Source organism: Lutra lutra, chromosome 9 (assembly GCF_902655055.1).
Source record: "Lutra lutra chromosome 9, mLutLut1.2, whole genome shotgun sequence".
Taxonomy (NCBI): Eukaryota; Metazoa; Chordata; class Mammalia; order Carnivora; family Mustelidae; genus Lutra; species Lutra lutra.
Genome location: NC_062286.1, coordinates 54,444,816 through 54,464,216, shown reverse-complemented (window position 1 = coordinate 54,464,216; position 19,401 = coordinate 54,444,816). Strand labels below are relative to the sequence as shown.

General features: G+C 40.5%; 1 protein-coding gene across 3 annotated transcripts in view; it reads right to left on the bottom strand.

The window, feature by feature from the left end:
* Positions 1-18,627, bottom strand: part of GFPT1 (glutamine--fructose-6-phosphate transaminase 1) — a 60,748-nt gene extending 42,121 nt beyond the window's left edge. The window contains exons 1-3 of one of the 3 annotated variants that reach the window (XM_047747195.1): positions 18,465-18,627; positions 5,818-5,925; positions 3,641-3,748 (exon numbers count right to left, since the gene is read on the bottom strand). In XM_047747195.1, coding sequence (XP_047603151.1) covers positions 3,641-3,748; positions 5,818-5,925; positions 18,465-18,471 — 223 coding nt within the window. In that variant the 5' untranslated portion in view covers positions 18,472-18,627. Of the gene's footprint in view, positions 1-3,635; positions 3,749-5,817; positions 5,926-18,464 lie in introns of those variants that run through there. The other 2 variants (XM_047747196.1, XM_047747197.1) reach the window with 2 other exon arrangements.
* Positions 18,628-19,401: the final 774 nt, after the last annotated feature.

The window sequence follows — 19,401 nt, the reverse complement described above, 5'->3', positions numbered from 1 at the left end:
TTACAGTTATTGGGGCGCCTGGGTGGTTCAGTGGTTTAAGCCTCTGCCTTCAGCTCAGGTCATGATCTCAGGGTCCTGGGATTGAGCCCCACATTGGGCTCTCTGCTCAGCGGGGAGCCTGCTTCCTCCTATCTCTCTCTGCCTGCTTGCGATCTCTGTCAAATAAATATTAAAAAAAAATTTACAGTTATTATCATACCTATTTCATGGTTGCCAAAAGAGCATTATCTAAAGCCTAATAAGAAAAAAATCTCTGCTATGACAATAAGCATATTTCTCACAACAAATATTTCATGGTTTATAAGTTAATCATGACTCCCAATCCTTGACCCATTCTATTCACTGTTACCCCTGTTCTAAAGCCCTCTGTTGAACCTTAACTTCAGATATTTCCATCCCCAGTTCTCTCTTCTCCCCACCCACAAACTGCCAAGCAACACTGAAAAGAGAGAAAATTCTGTAAACTGAGTCCATTTCAAACTCACGGTAATCACCAAACCTGTTTTACTGTTGCCACACAGAAGTGTGTTCCTTATTCACTAAGCCGAAAGCTCACTCAATTCTCCCAACACTCAAGACATCACTTCTTCTTAAGCCCCAATCCTACCTGGACAGTACCTCAATATCCCCTTTACTGAGCTTTTTTCCCTTCACCTCATAACTGCTATACTTCGCTTTTCCTTCACCTGTGACTCCTATAAAGGCTAAATTCCGACCTGTGCCCTGACCCTTCTGAGCGGTGATCACTCTGTAATTTGCTTATTTGCAACTTCTGTCCTCCCCCCACATGCACCCATACGGCTCTTGCCTTCTGTGTTAACTTTCTCAGATGTCATCCTTTTTTTTTTTTCAAAGATTTTATTTATTTATTTGACAGAGAGAGATCACAAGTAGGCAGAGAGGCAGGTAGAGAAGAGAGGAAGGGAAGCAGGCTCCCCGCTGAGCAGAGAGCCCCATGCGGGGCTCGATCCCAGGACCCTGGGATCATGACCTGAGCTAAAGGCAGAGGCTTTAACCCACTGAGCCACCCAGGTGCCCCAGATGTCATCCTTTTTTTAAAGAAAAAATAGTTCAACCATATTAAATTTGTTGGCAATAATAAAACACTCAAACACCTATATCCAGAGATAACAAATGTTAATGTATAGTCATTTATGCTTTAAATCTTATGATACCAAATTTTTTTTTTTAAAGATTTTATTTATTTATTTGACAGAGAGAGATCACAAGCAGGCAGAGAGGCAGGCAGAGAGAGAGGAGGAAGCAGGCTCCCTGCTGAGCAGAGAGCCCGATGCGGGGCTCGATCCCAGGACCCTGAGATCATGACCTGAGCCGAAGGCAGCGGCCCAACCCACCGAGCCACCCAGGCGCCCCCCACATATTTTTAAAATCTTACATTTTTGTTACAGATAGCAGTCTTCCTTTGCCCCCAAACTTCACTGCCTTTACTGCTGACACCACCCAGTGACAGCACCTACCCCGTGACAGTACTTACTCCTGTGTTTCAATTCCCTCATCTGTAAAATGAGGATGGTAATTTTACGCACTTCATGGGTTATACTGAGGACTAGTAAGGCACTTAATAGATTGCCTAGGACCCAGAAAGCAACAATAAGTGTTAGCTATTACTATCCAGGTCAGAAATTACCAATAACCAATCTAATGGCCTCTTCTGAGATGACTTCCTTCTCTTTTGTCTTTAACAGGTCAAACACTGGAACTTACTAGGAGTAATCACAAACACCCAAATACCCACACCCAGAGTTGACAAATACGAACATCTAACCATCTATGCTTCAGATTTTCATATCTAAAATGTAAAAAAATGCAGCTGATGCCTCCTTTACACCCTGGCCTCCCCAGGGGATTTTTGAGTTCATGGAGAGTTTTCCCACCTGTGCCTTCAAACATCTAAAACACTAACATGGGTCCACAAATGCTAGTATTCTTTTGTTTTCTTAATCTCCCATTCTCTTACTGGTAGACATTTAAGCTGTTTCTACATTTTGCTGCAATGAATCTTGTTGTCATGTCTCCTTGTCCATAGTTTCTTTCCAGTAGATGCCCAAGATGGGAAGCGGCTGGTCACAGGGTCTAGGCACCTCCCATTTAGACATTGCCAGTTTCCTCTTCAAAGTGATTTATCACAAATTTACCAGCAATGTCTGCAAGTTCCCATTTCTCCATTCCCTTCTTGACTTTCCTTCAGGAGGCGGCCTGTTTCAGTATGTTGATATGCAAAGATGGTGATTCTGGTTGCAGTCTGCCTTCTAGCCTCTCGCACTCAACTACCAATAATACAGACTAAAAGGACTACCCACCATTCCATCAAATTTGACTTCCCTATTATCTTTGCCCACGCTATTCTACTCAGAAGGTCCTCCCTGCTCACCTTCACTGCCCAAACGGAAAACAGCAGCCATTCCTTCCGTATACCAAGTCTCTCCAATCCCACCTCCAAGTTGGAACTAGCTCTCCCCTGAATCCTTAAGCAACTTGGTTTTTTTTTTCCCCCTCTCCTGTGGAACCTACTATAATCAGCCTGGTATATAGGATGTCATACACACAGTAGAGCAAGTATTTATACTACAGTTTTTGAAGTACAGTTATTTGGGTGTCTGCCTCATCCCTAAGCTAATCTTACCCACAATACGTGCAAATAAGTATTGATCTAGCATGTTCAGCAAGTACTACAAAGCTAAATGTTTGGCTTATGTGAAAAAAAAAAGTGACCAAGTCCATCATTTTCCTCTTCTACCTGCACTCCTTTACCATGAATTCAATGGCATCCATTTCAGCAGGTATATTTAAAAAGCCTGTTTCTTGAGTTTTTGAGGATTTTTTTAAGAGAGAGAAAGAGCGGGTTAGGGGCAGAGGGAGAGAAAGAAATGTTAAGCAGTCTCTACATTCAGCATGGAGCCTGATGCAGGGCTTAAGCTCATGATGCTAAGATCATAACCTGAGCTGAAATCAAGAGTCAGACACTTAACTGACTGAGCCACCCAGGCACTCCTGTGGCAAATTTTCTTTAAATGTTTTTTTCAGTCAATGTACTTCAAAGCTTTTGTTTTTAAGTTTCCTGTGACAAATTAAAACATGTAAGCATAATGTTATGAACAAAATACTAAGAAGTATATCCTCTTTATTGAAGCATGTAGACAACTACTTTATGCCAGGGAAGAAAATCCTGAAGGAAAAACATGACACTTACCTGATTATATCAGTTCTACTAAAAGGCAACATCTAGACTGACTGACTACATGCTCAAAGGAGGCGTTTATTCCCGAGTGAAGACAACCCAGTGAAGACACTAGAATTAGGACACCACTAAAAATACCTTTTGTCCTGTGAAAGGTCCTTCCTTGGGAATGGTGGTTACTTCATTTTAGGACGCTGAGCTTGTTATGAACACAATGTACTTAATTTCCTTCCCTTGTTAATATGGTCATTTCTTAAGCTAAGGTACATTGTACACTGGTAGGGACAATAACAAAAGTATACTTTTCTTTCCTTCCCTCAACTTTAAATACCACTATACTTAAAATGGACCCCAAAATAGGGAAAGAAAGGGAATTTGGTAGGAAGGGAGAAGGAAGTCAAGGGAGGGGAGGGGGGACAAAATTCAAACTAAGTACATTACTGTGAACTTCTTCATCCAGTGCCTTAACTTTCCCTTTCTTCTTAATGAGCTGGATCTTGCAGGCATTGGCTTCCCAATCCTTGTCATTGCCTCCATCAACTCCCACACCTAATTCATCGAGAGGCAGAAAAGCAAGATTTAGAAACTTACTTAGATTATCATCGTGAGGCAAATTTTTAATTAGAAATTATTTTTTCATTTAATTAATTCATTCAATCATCAATTCAAATGTACTGACAACTTATTATATGTCAAGAAACATGATAGCTGCTCGAAACAAAAATGAAAACTCAATCGTTTCCCTCAAATTTCTAACAACAAAAAAACAAGTACTACAGGTTGGGTGGCAACTGGAGCAACAATGGAGAAATGCAGGAGGCTGGCACCCACCTCAGAAAGGGAAGAAGGAAGGAACATCAGGAAACACAGTTCTCAAAATTCTACTTACGTTCCTAAAGAATTTGAAAAAGCTACCTGAAGGTACTGGAAAGGCACTAAGTAGTTTCAAATCAAGAAATCACATGGCAAAAATGTTGAGAAAACGCTCTCTGGAAACCGTACAGACTGAAGGGGACAGAGAGCAGAAACCAGCTGTCTGGTTTCTGATCTAGCTATAGCAAAGCAAATATGGGGCGGCCGTGAACCAAACGGTGGTGACGAAGACAGAGATCGGTGATACTGAGGGTAGAACTGTCTGGGTGCAATGTGAATGTGCAGCCTGAGTCCGGGATTCCTCCTAGGCTCCCAAGACTTGTTGAATGATTGCTGAATAAAGGAACACAGAAAGACACGCATGAATTGGACATGCCAAGTTTATAATATCATGGTTTCTCCAGGAAGAAATTTCTATGGGGCAGTTGGAAATACAGGTCTGTGGCTTGGGAAATACATGTGGGTTGTAAGTCACCAACAATATAGGAGGTTGATGAAGTCAGAGCTCACCCATGAAGATACAGAGTAAGAAAATTGGGGCTAGAAAACAATCTTGAAAAAACATTAATATTTGTGCAAAAAGTGGAAGAAAAGGAACCCTCAAAGCAGACAAAAAAGAATCAGCATATTAGAGAGTATGTGTTGTTAGAGAAGCTAAGGAAAGAGAGAATTTTAAGGACAAAGGCTGAAGAGCTCACTTTCTATTAACCAAGGGAAATCATGGAAAATAAATGCCCATTACATTTGGCCATGTCAAGAGTACAGTAAAAACTTAACATAGCAAGTCTGATACTACTTTCCTTAGAAAGGTCTGCTTGCAAAGCTGGCCCCTGGTTGGCCTCTGGAAACTTGGATTTCAGGATGGTTACCTGACTGATTAAGAATGGCTTATGGCACCTAACTGTGCAAACAGTGTGGCTTATGCTGACCATCTGCTTCCGTTCTGGGATTCTAGAATTTTGGTACACGTTAGGCAGAGGGGGTCTGTGTGACCAGCCCCCAAAAAAAGCGTGGGCACTGAGTGACTAATGAGCTTCTCTGACATACATTCCACACACTGTCATAACTGGCTGGGGAATTAAGCACACACTGTGTGACTCCACTAGGAGAGAACTCTCAGAAGCTTGTGCCTTATTATCCTCCATACTTTACCCCATGCACCTTTTCCCTTTGCTGATTTTGCTCTGTATTCTTTTGTTGTAATAAATCATAGCTACGAGTTCAACTATATGCTGAGTCGTCCTCAGGAGTTATCAGAACTGAGGGTAGTCGTGGGGACCCCTGACACAGTAAGGAAAGCAGCCAGAATAGAACATAAAGTTGACAAAAAGTTATTTTTAATTGCTTTGTCATTTATTTAAGATAGAAGAATCTCAGGCTAAGTGTATATGCCAACAGCAGGGATTCCTTGGAGAAATAGAAATCACAGGAAAGAAAAAGATAATTTATAAAGCAAGGCCTTCAAGAACTGTGTTCTACCATGAAAACGCCCCAGGTGATTTATGTTTTTACAGTAACATTCGTAACAAAGGCAGACATCCTTAAGAAGTAATATAAATGGTAATACTATGGAAATAATATGTATAAACCCTTTAAACATGACAAAACAACAAAAATTCTTTTTAGCTTTAGTTGAAACAAATAGATAATGTTAAAGAATCTAGTCAACTAAAACAAACAAAAAATCTCTTTATTTAGATTTGAGAATCATGCAAAACCTAAAATATTTTTTTAAAAGGAAATACCAGCAGAATCATATCCTCTGTACTCCAGTCTCTGAAGGCCTTTGATTAAGGTTTCCAAGATTTCTCGTCTTGTGCGAGGAACATGGTAGTTTAAGTAAGCAAATATACCTGCAAATGAACAAATATTTAATAAAGAATATGACTAATGAAGCAAAATTGACATAACTGTGACAAAATCATTTGTAGAATTATGTCTAAGATGTGCAGAAATATGAAGCTAGAGTCATCTTTATTTTTTTAATTATTTATTTATTTGAGAGAGAGAGAGAGAGAGAGAGAATGAGAGCAAGCACAAGCAAGTAGAAGAGCAGAGGGAGAGGGAGAAGCAGACCCCCCCACTGAGCAGGGAGCCCCTTCTGGGGCTCAATCCCAGGACTCTGGGATCATGACCTGAGCCGAAGGCAGACGCTTAAACGACTGAGTCACCCAGGCATCCCTAGAGTGACCTTTAAAAAAGAAAGAAATTCTCACTTCAAATTATTTAAAGGTGGTGAAAAGTTTTACAAAGGGGTATTTCTCCTTCGTATAAAAGACTGAAGCTAATACGTCAAAATAAATGTTTAGCTTTTGCAAAGAAGCTTATAAGGCTAGTCACATATCTTCCATCACTACCACCTTGTCAAGTAAAATTTAATTTTAAAAAATTAAACAATCAACAAATTTGTAGTTTGTATCTTATGCCCTGAGCATTGTTTAAAGGAAAACATTTTCTGAAGTATTTTAAGAAACACATGGTCCCTACAAAACTAGGCAGATGGAATAATTTTTCTTTTTTTTTTATAATAATTTTAAAGCATTCTTTCTTTTTTTTTTTTTTAAGATTTATTTATTTATTTGACAGACAGAGATCGCAAGTAGGCAGAGAGGCAGGCAGAGAGAGAGGGGGGAGCAGGCTCTCTGCTGAGCAGAGAACCTGATGTGGGACTCAATCCCAGGACCCTGGGACCATGACCTGAGCTGAAGGCAGAGGCTTTAACCCACTGAGCCACCCAGGGGCCCTGGAATAATTATTCTTACAAATAAACATAAATAAATATTGATGATATGAAAAATACAACCTAAATAATTTAATAATAGGGAAAAATGGACTAAAATATTTATATAATCCTCTTAAGGGAAAATGGCATTCCTTGAATGAACCAGTTGTTCACCAGATACTACCAAAAGATAAACAACTATTATGATACTCATAAAAAAGAAGCACTTATTTGGAAAAGCAAAACTAGAATAAAAGGACTAGTACAATGTGAACTGAACCAGAAAAACAAGCAGGCAGAACACAGGAAGAGGAAATCCACATTTTAAAAACGGCAGCATGGGGCCCTTGGGTGGCTCAGTAGGTTAAGTACCTGGCTTCAGCTCAGGTCATGATCCCAGGGTTCTGGGATCAAGCCCCATGTCGGGCTCCCTCCTCAGTGCGGAGTCTGCTTCTCCCTCTCCCCCTGCTCATGCACATGCGTGCTCACTTTTTTTTTCTCTCACAAATAAAATCTTTAAAAAAAAAAAAACCATAATGTTAATATCTAAAAAAAGCCAATTATGTATGATCACCATGACTGATAAAGTGCAATTTTTTCAAATAAACTATCATGCTCTTCAAAAAAAAAAAAGAAAAAAAGGAAATCCACATTTGAACACTACAGTCCAAAACAAAATGAAAACACTGTCTGAACCTTCCCTAAAAAGGCAGTATGAGATCAAACACTACAGCAATCCTGTATTTCATTCATATTCTTATTTTTTTTATTTATTAAATATTTTATTTGAAAGAGAACAAGCATGAGTGAGTCAGGGGAGAAACAGGGAGAGAATCTTCAGGCCAATTCTCCACTAAGCATGGAGCCTCACGAGGGGCTTGATCCCACAACCAATGAGATCATGACCTGAGCCAAAAACAAGGGTCAATTGCTTAGCCAACCAAGCCACCCAGGTGGCCCCATTCATATATTTTTTAAAACCTTACATCAGTAAAGATTTTTTAAGTTACCATGTGTTGTACAAGCATGTCACACAGCACCACAACCCTGCCTAAAGGCTGCGGTTCCTGATGTCACTGCTGTTCATCAGGTATCTGGAAAACGCACTAATGACCCGACTTCAATGAAACTTCTATGTGGTTTTACACCTTCCCCCACCATGGGTCACTGGCATTTGATAAAGATTAAATGAATAAAGAAAACTATCAGTTCCAGATAAGAATTTTTATTATGTCATTAAAAGATAATTCACAGATGAATCTGCTCCCAAAATAAGACTGTAATATAAATGATCTAATGAAACACTGATTGTCAACTGGTCTACACTCTACCACAGTGATGAGCATCAGCTAAATAATCCGCTAGAGGAGGATACAACTGAGCTCGTTTGAAAGTCATTAATAAAACACATTACACTGCTAGGAACTGCTGGCCATCTGAGGAAATTCAGAGTTGCCAAATCCCAACAATGCAGCACAAACCAGAAAACTCAATACTAAGTCATCTCTCTTTTTTTTAAGAAATGTAATTCTGATGGTAAAAGTAATACATATGGAGAATTAAAGATTAAATATAATGAATACCATTTTTTGTCAATTTAAATGCTGATATAAAACCAACTGTTCTTAAAGACAAATTATAGACTCAACACACTTTTTAAAGGAAAATTCAGAGTGATACAATATTAAATTTACAACTTTTAATACACAGAACTCAATAATAGCATTCAACTTCGATACCATTTCTAACTCCAGTCTCTGGTTTATACTGGCTTAATGTGTGGATCTTGAGATTCTGAGTATCATTTCATGGCAAAAGAGATCTTCTAAACTAATACCCACCTACAAACAAACTTCTAAAGTGGTAACTATTTGAGAAACTAATAAAATTCACACTAAACATTTGTTAGCTCATAAAGTACTCTTTCACCTAAGAAATCCTGCAAATCTTTTAACTCACGTAGGCCTCAAAGCTTTCCACCATACCACCCTGCCTCAAACCCTCTGCAAAATGAATGGGTTTGACTGAGAGGTGGTAAAATAGTTTTCATAGTACGTACCGAGGAATTAACTGATAATGACTGTAGAAAACATTGTTAAAAATGATTCAGTGGCCCCATTTCCTAAACAGGAAGGAAAACCGTGATTGATCAGCAACTCGTATTACGAGGAAGTAGAAAGTGACAGCACAAGGGACATATTGCCTGACATTTGAGGACATCTACAGTCCTCACCAGCTTGATGTTCTATAGTATCTGAAGATTCTTCTGATTGCTTTGGAACCATTCCAGATGAATTTGACATTTTTTTTAACACCTATACACACTACACTTCTCTTCTGGGCCTCATTTCTTTGTTACAACATTTACATGATTTTGTTCTATGTATGGTGTACCCACCATATTAAAATTGGAAACCTGGTAAAGAGCCTTATCATTTTCAGAGTGCAATCAACTGTTGAACACAGGTTTGAACTGCACAGGTCCACTTATGTGTGGATTTTTCCAACAAATGCAGTACCGTGCTGTGAATGTATTTTTCTCTCCATTATGATTTTCCTAATAACATTTTCTTTTCTCCAGCTTTTGTAAGAATACAGTATATAATGTATGTATTAATATTTTTGGTGAGCTTTGTTTATATTATGGTTGAGCTTTCCAGTTAACACATGCCTATGAGTAGTTAAATTTGGGGGGAATCAAAAGTTATACTCAAATTTTCCACTGCAGGGGGTGAGGGTGGGCACCCCAAACCCCATGTTGTTCAAGGATCAATTGTATTCTGCTAAGAATAAAAGCAAAGTAATATATAAAATTTGAGGACATTTTTCTGCAAAATTGCATTATTATCATACCTAAGAAGATAATACTAACACCACCTGATACGATGTTCATATTTAATATTTCCCTATGGTTCAGTCAGTTAAGATCTGCCTTTGGCTCAGGTCATGATCCCAGGGTCCTGAAATCGAGCCCCACATTAGGCTTCCTGTTTGGTTGGCGGCCTGCTTCTCCCTCCCTCTCCCCCCCACCCCACCTGCTCACGCTCATATGAACTCAGTCTTTCTCTCAAATAATAAATAAAATCTTTAAAAATATAAATAAAATTTCCCTATTATAAAAAGTCTTTTACAGCTAATTTGTTCATTCTAGGATATAATAAAGGATCATACCTCACATTTGATTGTTATGTCTCAAAAGTCTCTTTGAATCCAGAATGGTCTCTCCCCTACTGTTTTCCCTAAGACACTGTTTTCCCCAACTCACTGACTTACTGGTAAGCTGAGGCCAATTTTCTTGTTGACTATCTCACCTCCTGGCTGTGTCTGTTTCCACACAGTGTAGTCTAACCAATTCCTCTATTCCTTTTATTTCCTGTAGACTGGAAGTCAGATCTAAAGACTTAATTGAGTTACGTTAAAATTTGGAAGCAAGAATTATTCACAATGTATGTATTTTATATTGTCCATAGGTCCCTTATTAGTGATGTTAAGATTGTCACTACTAAAGACAATCAGATCATCTAGCCTATCATATTCTGAAAGCATCTTCAGAATACTTTTTCAGATATTTTCAGCACTGATTTTAAGACATTCATATTCTCTTTCTTTTTGATCTATATAATAATGGTGCATTTCCCAATCAGTGGCATCTAGATTCAATAAAGTACCATATATCATGTTCCAATTCAAAACCTGCCTTTTCCTTGAGAGGAAGCAAGACTATTACCTATAATCATCACTGTCATCTTTTGGATCACTCCTGGAACAAAGAGGAGGAGGAACAGAGGAAGAAGTTGGAGCAACATTTCTCCCTAAATAACCACGCAGGGATTGAAAGGAAGAAAAGGACAACCTATGTAGAGAAGTCTTCTAAAATCAAAGTAACAGAGTTGGGTGAAGGAAAAACAAAAAAAAAAACAAAACAACAACAAAAAAAACCTGTTTTTTTTCTTCAGGCATGCAGGGCATGTTCACAAGGGAGGCATTCACAACTCCAAATGGTGCTTAGTAGAGTAGAAATCACTAGAATGAGCCCCATTTTACATCTTTTACTTGTCTTCTTAAACCTCCCGCAAACAGCTCTGCTTTAGGTTTAACTACTAAAAGCCTAAAAATCAACTCTCCCTTGCTCTGGGGTAATTGCTCCAATACCACACACAGCAGCTGCAGGGAGCACAGGAGCTCTTCCACTCCTACATCACCATGTGCTTCCAGAGTGTAAGTTTTCTTATTAATGGAATATCTTGAGATAAGCATCTCCTCCAAGGATGCAGATCTTCGCACCTACAGGCATCATTCTTGGAAAACTGCAACTTAAAATTCAACGACGTGAACACACTAATGAGCACCTTGCTTAACCAAACATTCAGACATGACCTGGGTCAGGATACACTTGGTTGAAAGGCTATTAAACCTTCCTGAAATGAAAACTGAATGCAGCTTAGCTGACTAATTATTAAAGTTCCTATGCCTGGTTGAATTTATGTCCTTGTAAATAAGAATATTTTACATTTTTTCCCCTTGACAATTTCCATATTTTCAATCCTCAGACAATGTAATTTATCAGTGACAAGTGTTCATATTCATTCTGTAAATTTTATACTTTCTGAATCAAAATCCATCTGCAATCCCACTTAACTTTCATTTTTAAATTTTTCTTATAATGCAAGTTATATTTCATTCACTATCATCTTTAAAAGATTCAAATTACACAAATGCTACAGAATGAACTGTGAAAATCTGGGGCACCTGGGTGGCTCAGTCAGTTAGGCATCTGCCTTCAGCACAGGTCACGATCCCAGGGTTCTGGATTGAGCCCCACATTCAGGCTCCCCGCTTCTCCCTCTCCCTCCGCCTGCTGCACCCGCAGCTTGTGCTCTGTCAAATAAAATAAAATCTTTAAAAAAAAAATTGTGAAAATCTCCTTTCGTACCTCCATACAAGGGAGATATGCACTGTAATTCCAAAATATGCACTTTAGCTCTGAACCTATGTACATGTACTGTCCTTTAACTATACATATATAAAGCTACACGCACATGGTTTTAGAAGGTACTTTTTTTAACACATAGATGTGATAACCGTCTAGGGGCACCTGGGTGGCTCAGTGGGTTAAGCCTCTGCCTTCAGCTCAGGTCACGATCTCAGGGTTCTGGTATTGAGTCCTGCATCGGGTTCTCTGCTCAGCAGGGAGCCTGCCTCCCCTTCTTTCTCTGCCTGCCTCTCTGCCTACTTGTGATCTCTGTCAAATAAATAAATAAAATCTTTAAAAATAAATAATTAATGTGATAACCCTCTATATATTTTCTTTTACTTAAAATGTTGAGTATCTGGGGCGCCTGGGTGGCTCAGTGGGTTAAGCCGCTGCCTTCGGCTCAGGTCATGATCTCAGAGTCCTGGGATCGAGCCCCGCATCGGGCTCTCTGCTCAGCGGGGAGCCTGCTTCCTCCTCTCTCTCTGCCTGCCTCTCTGCCTGCTTGTGATCTCTCTGTCTAATAAATAAATAAAATCTTTAAAAAAAAAATGTTGAGTATCTTTTTATGGCAGTAAAAGCCATTCAATATAATGGCTGCATACTACTCCATAATAGATTTATTTTACCTAATCATTTCCACCCTGGTTGAGGTTTTTCTAACTCTTCATAATCACAAACAATGTTGCAACTAAACTTACACACATCAACTTGACGCTTATCATAAAACATATTCAATATTATTTTTTTAAAGGTTTTTTATTTATTTATTTGACAGAGATCAGAAGTAGGCAGAGAGGCAGGCAGAGAGAGAGGAGGAAGCAGGCTCCCCGCTGAGCTGAGAGCCCGATGTGGGACTCGATCCCAGGACCCTGAGATCATGACCTGAGCCGAAGGCAGCGGCTTAACTCACTGAGCCACCCAGGCGCCCCAAAACATATTCAATATTATAATCATGGAGACACGTTCTACACAAAAGATTCCTTTAAAAGAGGAAATATTATTCAAGATTATGTTTTCTACAATCCTAAAAACAGCAAGAAAATACTGTAACATTTGGAGTGACACAATGAGGAATTTCAATTAGTGTTTTTTAATTGTTTAAGATCTTTACCCTATTTACAAAATGCTGGTTCAAGTGTCCCCTACTTTGTTGTAAATACACGTTGCCACTGGAAGGAGCTCCTTAACACCTCTCTCATACATTTCACACTCTGGAACTCAAAGCACTGTTCAAACCCTGACATCTCTAATTATACACTCCCTCACAGCCTACCTACGGCATCATCTTTCCTGAGAAAAAGCATGCACTTTCTGCTCACAAACCTTCAAACATTCCATCTCTTCCTCCTCCATCTAACCAATCCCATCAGACCACAATTTTTCAGCATCCTGACAAGCCAGCCCCTCTGAGTCCGCTGTGCTCTTACTCCTGGGTCCCTGAGCAGGCCTACAGCAGAGTCCATCCACTTCAAGTCCATCTATCCATTTCAGGCCCACTTTTGTAGGAGCCCTCCCAACTGCTAGCCAGTCCAGTTAATTCACTGCTTGTCCAACTTTCAAACTTCCCCAGATATTATTCTAAAGCTAGAATCTAGACTACTCCATTCCTCTCCTCTCAGTTTCTTTCTCAGTTTCTGGTAGATTCTCACAGAATTTCATTCAGAATTTCATCTCTTCATCTTAACAGTATATACCCTCCAACCCTTCCTACATTGTTCCAATAAGCCAGAGGCCATTCACCCTGGAGACATGCTGTGGATACAGATACAGCCTGGTGAGAGATCCACAACCCTCTCCCCCAGATTTTTAAGGGCCAAAAAGAGCTCACCAAACACTGCTGGAACATCACAGCTGTCCAAGGCACAGGAAAACCCACTCCAGGGTGCCTTATCCTTCCCTATGAGCTCAAAATAGAGAAACATATTTCACACACTATTTCCTGAAGCCAGTCTCTCCTACCTGTAACTCTTGATAAGCGATTCCTCAACTTTCTAAATACAGAACCTTTTATTACCTCAAAATATTTTGAGGATCCTACAAAATAGTGGGTTGAATTTTTATTATCCAATGATCTAGAAGAACTTCTATACAACTTTACAGACAATGCTTAGAGGATGAATCAACCAGCGAACACCCATAGTAACTACACAGCCTACAGGTCAAGAACCACAGCTCTAGAGCTCAACTTTTCAATGCTATCAGGGGACCTCAGTTTCACAATACTCCCTCCTCTGCTGGTATGCAAGCCTTCCTCCTCAACACAAACTCGGGTTCCTCTGCCTGCATATATGCAACTTCTCTAATGACTTCTTTACAGCCAAATACAATAAACTTCTTGCTGCAATTTTAAACATGAATGACCTTCTACTCCTGCAGATTCTGTCCAAGTCAATACACTACTTTGGAACTCTTCTGCCTCTAATCACTGTTCTTTGGCCCCTTTTCCTGGAATTCTTACTTCTTCTTTCAAACCCCATGGCAACAGTTCTCAACCTATTTATGACTCCATTCACTGCTGGGTAAATGCCATCAATGATATCTCTCACAGTGCACTGATTCTCTACCAGCTGGCACTATTCCTCAACGTACGAGTACGGCTGCTGGGGCACCTGGCTGGCTCAGTCCATACGGCTTGGGGTTAAGTTCGAGTCCTACACTGGGTGTAGAGATTACTTAAAAAAAAAAAAAAAAAAAATTGAAAAATAAAAAAGTACTGCCGCATTACCTGGAACATTCCTCCCATAACTAGTCTCTGATTTTCTATTCAGTCCACTTGTACTCCATAACATGGCAGTGAACAATGAACAAGAAATGCCTACAAACACACTTGTTGCATTTCTTGTGTTGCACCTGTGTATATTCACTGCTTCCTCCAACCAGACAGCAACTCCTGGAAGGCAATTCCCTTATCCTAGTCATCTCTCTGAAGGACAAAGCACCAAGTATAAACCCATCACTTCAAATATCTTCTAATGCTTTCTATGTACTTGAAATATACAGTCAAAATTTCCTAAACCACAGAAAGAGGACACTATTTTGCAGGATGCTAAACAGGGATAAGGTGAAAGAAATGTTCCATAATTAAAGGTTTAAGAAATACTGGGTTAAAGTTAACATGTTTATTTGTAGAACTGTCTAGAAACTTTAATCTCACTAACTGTGAATCTCCAAAAGCAGAATTTCCCACACTTGTGTAATAAAACTCTTTCCCACCTTCTATTGCTCATAACCAGCACCTATTAACTTCTCCCTTTCCAGGGAACACAAGTGAGGAAATATTTATTAAGCAATTAATTATTTTCTTTCACAAATACTTTATATCCAGTATGATTTCCAAGAATGTGTTAACAGTTCTGGTTTTATGATTTATCCTAGCAGCCAGTCTCAGCACCCCTCAATTACCTCCAAAGCTATTAGACAGTATTATTACAAAAATCTTTTTAAGGATACATTTCAGGATACTCTTAAATTGTAAGCTCCCTTACTGCTTTTAAATATGGCCTCATTTATAAAAACTCCATTTCACCCACTCTTTCAAGTACAATGTAGTCGCATTCAGAATGGCCCCACATTTGACATACCATCAAAGACTGTCCTATAATACAGCCTCTAACAAAATTAGTCTGCCCCAAGTCCCTGGTAATAGAACTGTTTACCTTTATGCCAAGGAGGTTGGAAAAGCACCAAAATGCACATGTGGCATGTGCCCAGGCCAACTTCGAGGCATTTGTGCTGTGAGCCCAGCAGTTCTTATGAGGCTGTCAACCCAAAAAAAAAAAAAAAAAAAAAAATCCACCCCAGCAGAGACCTCAGTGATTCCACGTGTGCTGTGTCAGTGACTGGATCAAGCATGCTGTACTTACTGAGGAGGAGAACAATGTTTTGAACGTGTTGAAGGAATACGCAGAGTCACAAAGCTAAATTTTAAAATGCAGTTTAAAAAATAAATAAATAAATAAATAAATAAATAAATAAATAAATAAATTTTAAAAAATGCAGGTTTTTGTGTGTTTTTTTTTTAAAGATTTTATTTATTTATTTGACAGAGAGAAATCACAAGTAGGCAGAGAGGCAGGCAGAGAGAGAGGAGGAAGCAGGCTCCCTGCTGAGCAGAAAGCCCGATGTGGGGCTCGAACCCAGAACCTGGGATCATGACCTGAGTCAAAGGCAGCGGCTTAACCCACTAAGCCACCGAGGTGCCCCTAAAAATGCAGTTTTGAGTAATAAAAAAATCAAAAGAAAAAAAAAGAACGGTATAACCCTACATTTATTAAAAAAAAAAAAAAAGTACTATCTGTTAAAAGCTGTGGGCAGCTTAAGTGACTTGCCATTCTCTCACCAAAACAAAAGGTAATACAAATAAAAAGGACAAAGTGTATTCTAGAAAACCAAGAGGAAGATAAAATAAATTTGGAAAACAGGCACACTATTATTCTTCTCTGGGAGATTCACAACACTTAGTAGCCCACTAAAGGTTCCAAGAAACACATCAAAAAAAAAAAAAAAAAAAAAGCCAGTTCAACACTATTTAATCTACTGCTTCCCAAATTTACTTGACCATAGAACCTTTTTTTTCCCTCCCAATTAACACTATTAACATAGCATAAACTGGTCAACAGTTTTATTAGTATATCTGATTGGAAAAAGCGTATCACAGAATTTTCTGCCTTCATTCTTCTGCTTCAATATTGTACAGTGTTGAGACAAAATAACCTTTTTTAAAAACTTGGAATAGGCCGCAGGTAATCAGAAGGTAAACTTCTATGCGTCTGGGGATGGGTGAAAAAGGAGTTGGAGATTAAGGAGGGCACTTGTCCACAATGAGCACTGGGTGTGGTACAGAATCCCTGAATCACTATATTGTACACCTGAAACTAATACTAACACTGTAAGTTAACTCTACTGGAATTAAAATGAAAAAGAAGGTTTGTAAACTTCTAAATTTTCCTATCTAATCTCATTCCCCCTCACTTCCTCTGCCTAGAAATTTTACTTCAATGACTGAGCTATGGGAAGAAAATAAATACAAAGTCTTATCCTTTTAACAGTTAAGTTTCAGAATCTACATTAAAGAAGAAATAAATTCTGAACTCTATTCCTGGAATCATGCAAAACTCTGTTCTGGGTTAAAGGCAGGACCTTGGAAATGTTTCAAATACTAGTTCTTTATAACCGGTGTGTTTCCTCAGCAGTAAAACTCTATGGAATGGGGATGGTGGCTGTGTGAAAACTCCCTCTTGTCTAATCTCCACCCCAAAGCCTCACCCTTATCTGAACCTTTCTAAAGCAAATCTGATTTTTTTTCTTTTTTGGTACTTTCTTTTCCAGAAACAAGAAGAAATGACCTGCAACCAGGAAGCCACATGCTTAACTAGGCACACACCTCTACATTCAGGAAAAGTTAATTACCAAAAGAAGCATCCTGGGGATTAATCAGTTTGCAAATCCACTACTGCACAGCTACAAACTAAATAATGTGTTTTTCAAAACCACTCTACTAACCAGGCACAGCAAAAGTATAAGTGATTCTAAAGTCAGTCCTAATCTAATAATTTCAGAAACTATTTATAGATGTTTCTGTTTTGAGGTGTTTTTTTTTTTTTTAATCTGCTCTAAATTTAAACCTGCTCCTCATTTTCAGAAGCTGAAATTACCATAAAATTAAGTACAGGAAAAATATACACCAATGAGTACAAGCCACCTCCTGCCAGGATATTCTTGCAAAAGGCTATGAAGAATAAGTTTCCCAGATAGCTTCAACTCTATTACAATCCTACTTTCCTTAAGAAAGCGTTCCTTCTTCCAGGTGTAAGGTTAGCTGTAAATTTCAATAAAAGCGGTAAGAATATAACTCTTTTTACTGACAATAGCCAAGTAAATGCCTATTTTAGAGCTTATCAATCATTTCAGATATAATTCTGACAATCCCCTTTACTAACAGTTTTAGGGAATATTAAAATTACAAAGTCCCAAAACATGGAATAAAAGGACCTATGTTTTTTAACTGCTCTTGGTAAAACGTTTGTTAAATGTGGACCAACACTGTTTCATAGGTGTTTTAAATGGGTGCACAGGCACGTGATAACGCATGTTACAGTCACTTTCTGGCCTCTCCCACCACAGGATTAGGTCTGAGCCCATTCACCAAGTTATTGATTAGCAATGGTTTCTGTTGAGAGGGGATGGCACTTAGTAAGATCATGTAGAATGCCACTGTCGTAGCTCTAGCTATACATAGTTCTGTTTCTACTGGGCCTGCCCGAAAGAAAGCAACTAAAAATAAATATTTTTGAAAAGGTAAATCCTAGAAGAAAGGAAGATAAGTTCGAGTGATCTCACCTGATGTTCCACAGGTTGCCTCATTCACCTGACGGACTCTTTTGAAGGCAAGCCCCTCTACACCTCAGTTCCCTCGGCCCTCTCTCCCTTTCCAAGACAGATATCTACATTTCTGTTCCCTCCTCAGCGCAAAACCGCCCCCAGTGGCCCCCCAGATCCACTCTAGAGCCCGCCCTCCTCCCAGGTACCCTCCTAGGTCCACCACCCCCATCCCGCTCGCAGAGGCCGGCCTCCGCACCCAGCACCCGCACTTCACACCCTCACGCTCCGGCTCCCGCCAGCCTCCGGCCTCGGCGGCGACCGCACCGCACCCCAGCACCGCCCCGCAACACGCCCCCCGCCCGCAGCCCCCTTACCGCACATGATGCAGAAGGCACGGTCGGCTAGCGAGCAGCGAACGGCTGGCGAGGTCGGGAGCGCACACACGAGCGTCAGGGGCGATCGGCGAGCTTAGGGGCCCGGGGCAAGCCAACACGACTCCCTCGCGGATGCGACGGCCGAAGCAACGACAGCCTTCTCCGCCTCCCGGGCTCGCCAGCAACTGCCGACGGGACCCGCCCCTCGGCGCGCAGCGCGCCGCCGCCGCCACCTCCCGCGGATCCCATTGGTCCGTGTGCACGCCGCTCACGCGCAGCTCCCGCCTCACCGTGCCGCCCCGCCCCGCCCTCGAACCCACGCAGGCGCTGGCCTGCTGGCGGCGGAGACGTGGCACCAGCCAGCGGCCGCATCCGCTTGGGGTTCCTGGAGCCGCCCGGCCCCCGGGCGAGCAGCTGGAGGAACCACGCCGTGGGGGAGGAAGAAACTCGGTGGCTGGCAGGGAAAGACGGAACGTTAAGGAAAGAGGATGATGGAATTGTCAGCAAAGCAAATAGCACTGGAGCACGCTCCCAATGCAACCCAAGGCCCCAGGCTCCGGCACCCCACGAAGCGGCGGAAAAAGGAGGAAGAAAGCTGGAGGCCTGAAAAGGGGGGATAAACAAGTCAGAATGGAAAGGGACATAAGACTAAGGAAAAATTGCAAAGAAAATTGAATGAGGTAGAGAGGAAAGTTACCAAATTCTTGATGCAAAGCTCCATTCAGGTTCATCCAGTCTTTCTGGTGACAGGGAGTTCAGTTCCGGACTTAAGCTCTGTGTAATATGCTTGGCCTCTAAACGCCCTCCGCACCCCACCCCAACCCCATTCATTGCCTTCCTAACCCCCAGTTTTTGGCAGAGGGGATGGGGGGGAGCGGAGGATGTAAAGCTCGATGATAAAACACTGTGCTACTGGTCTTACGAAACTCTTCTGGTT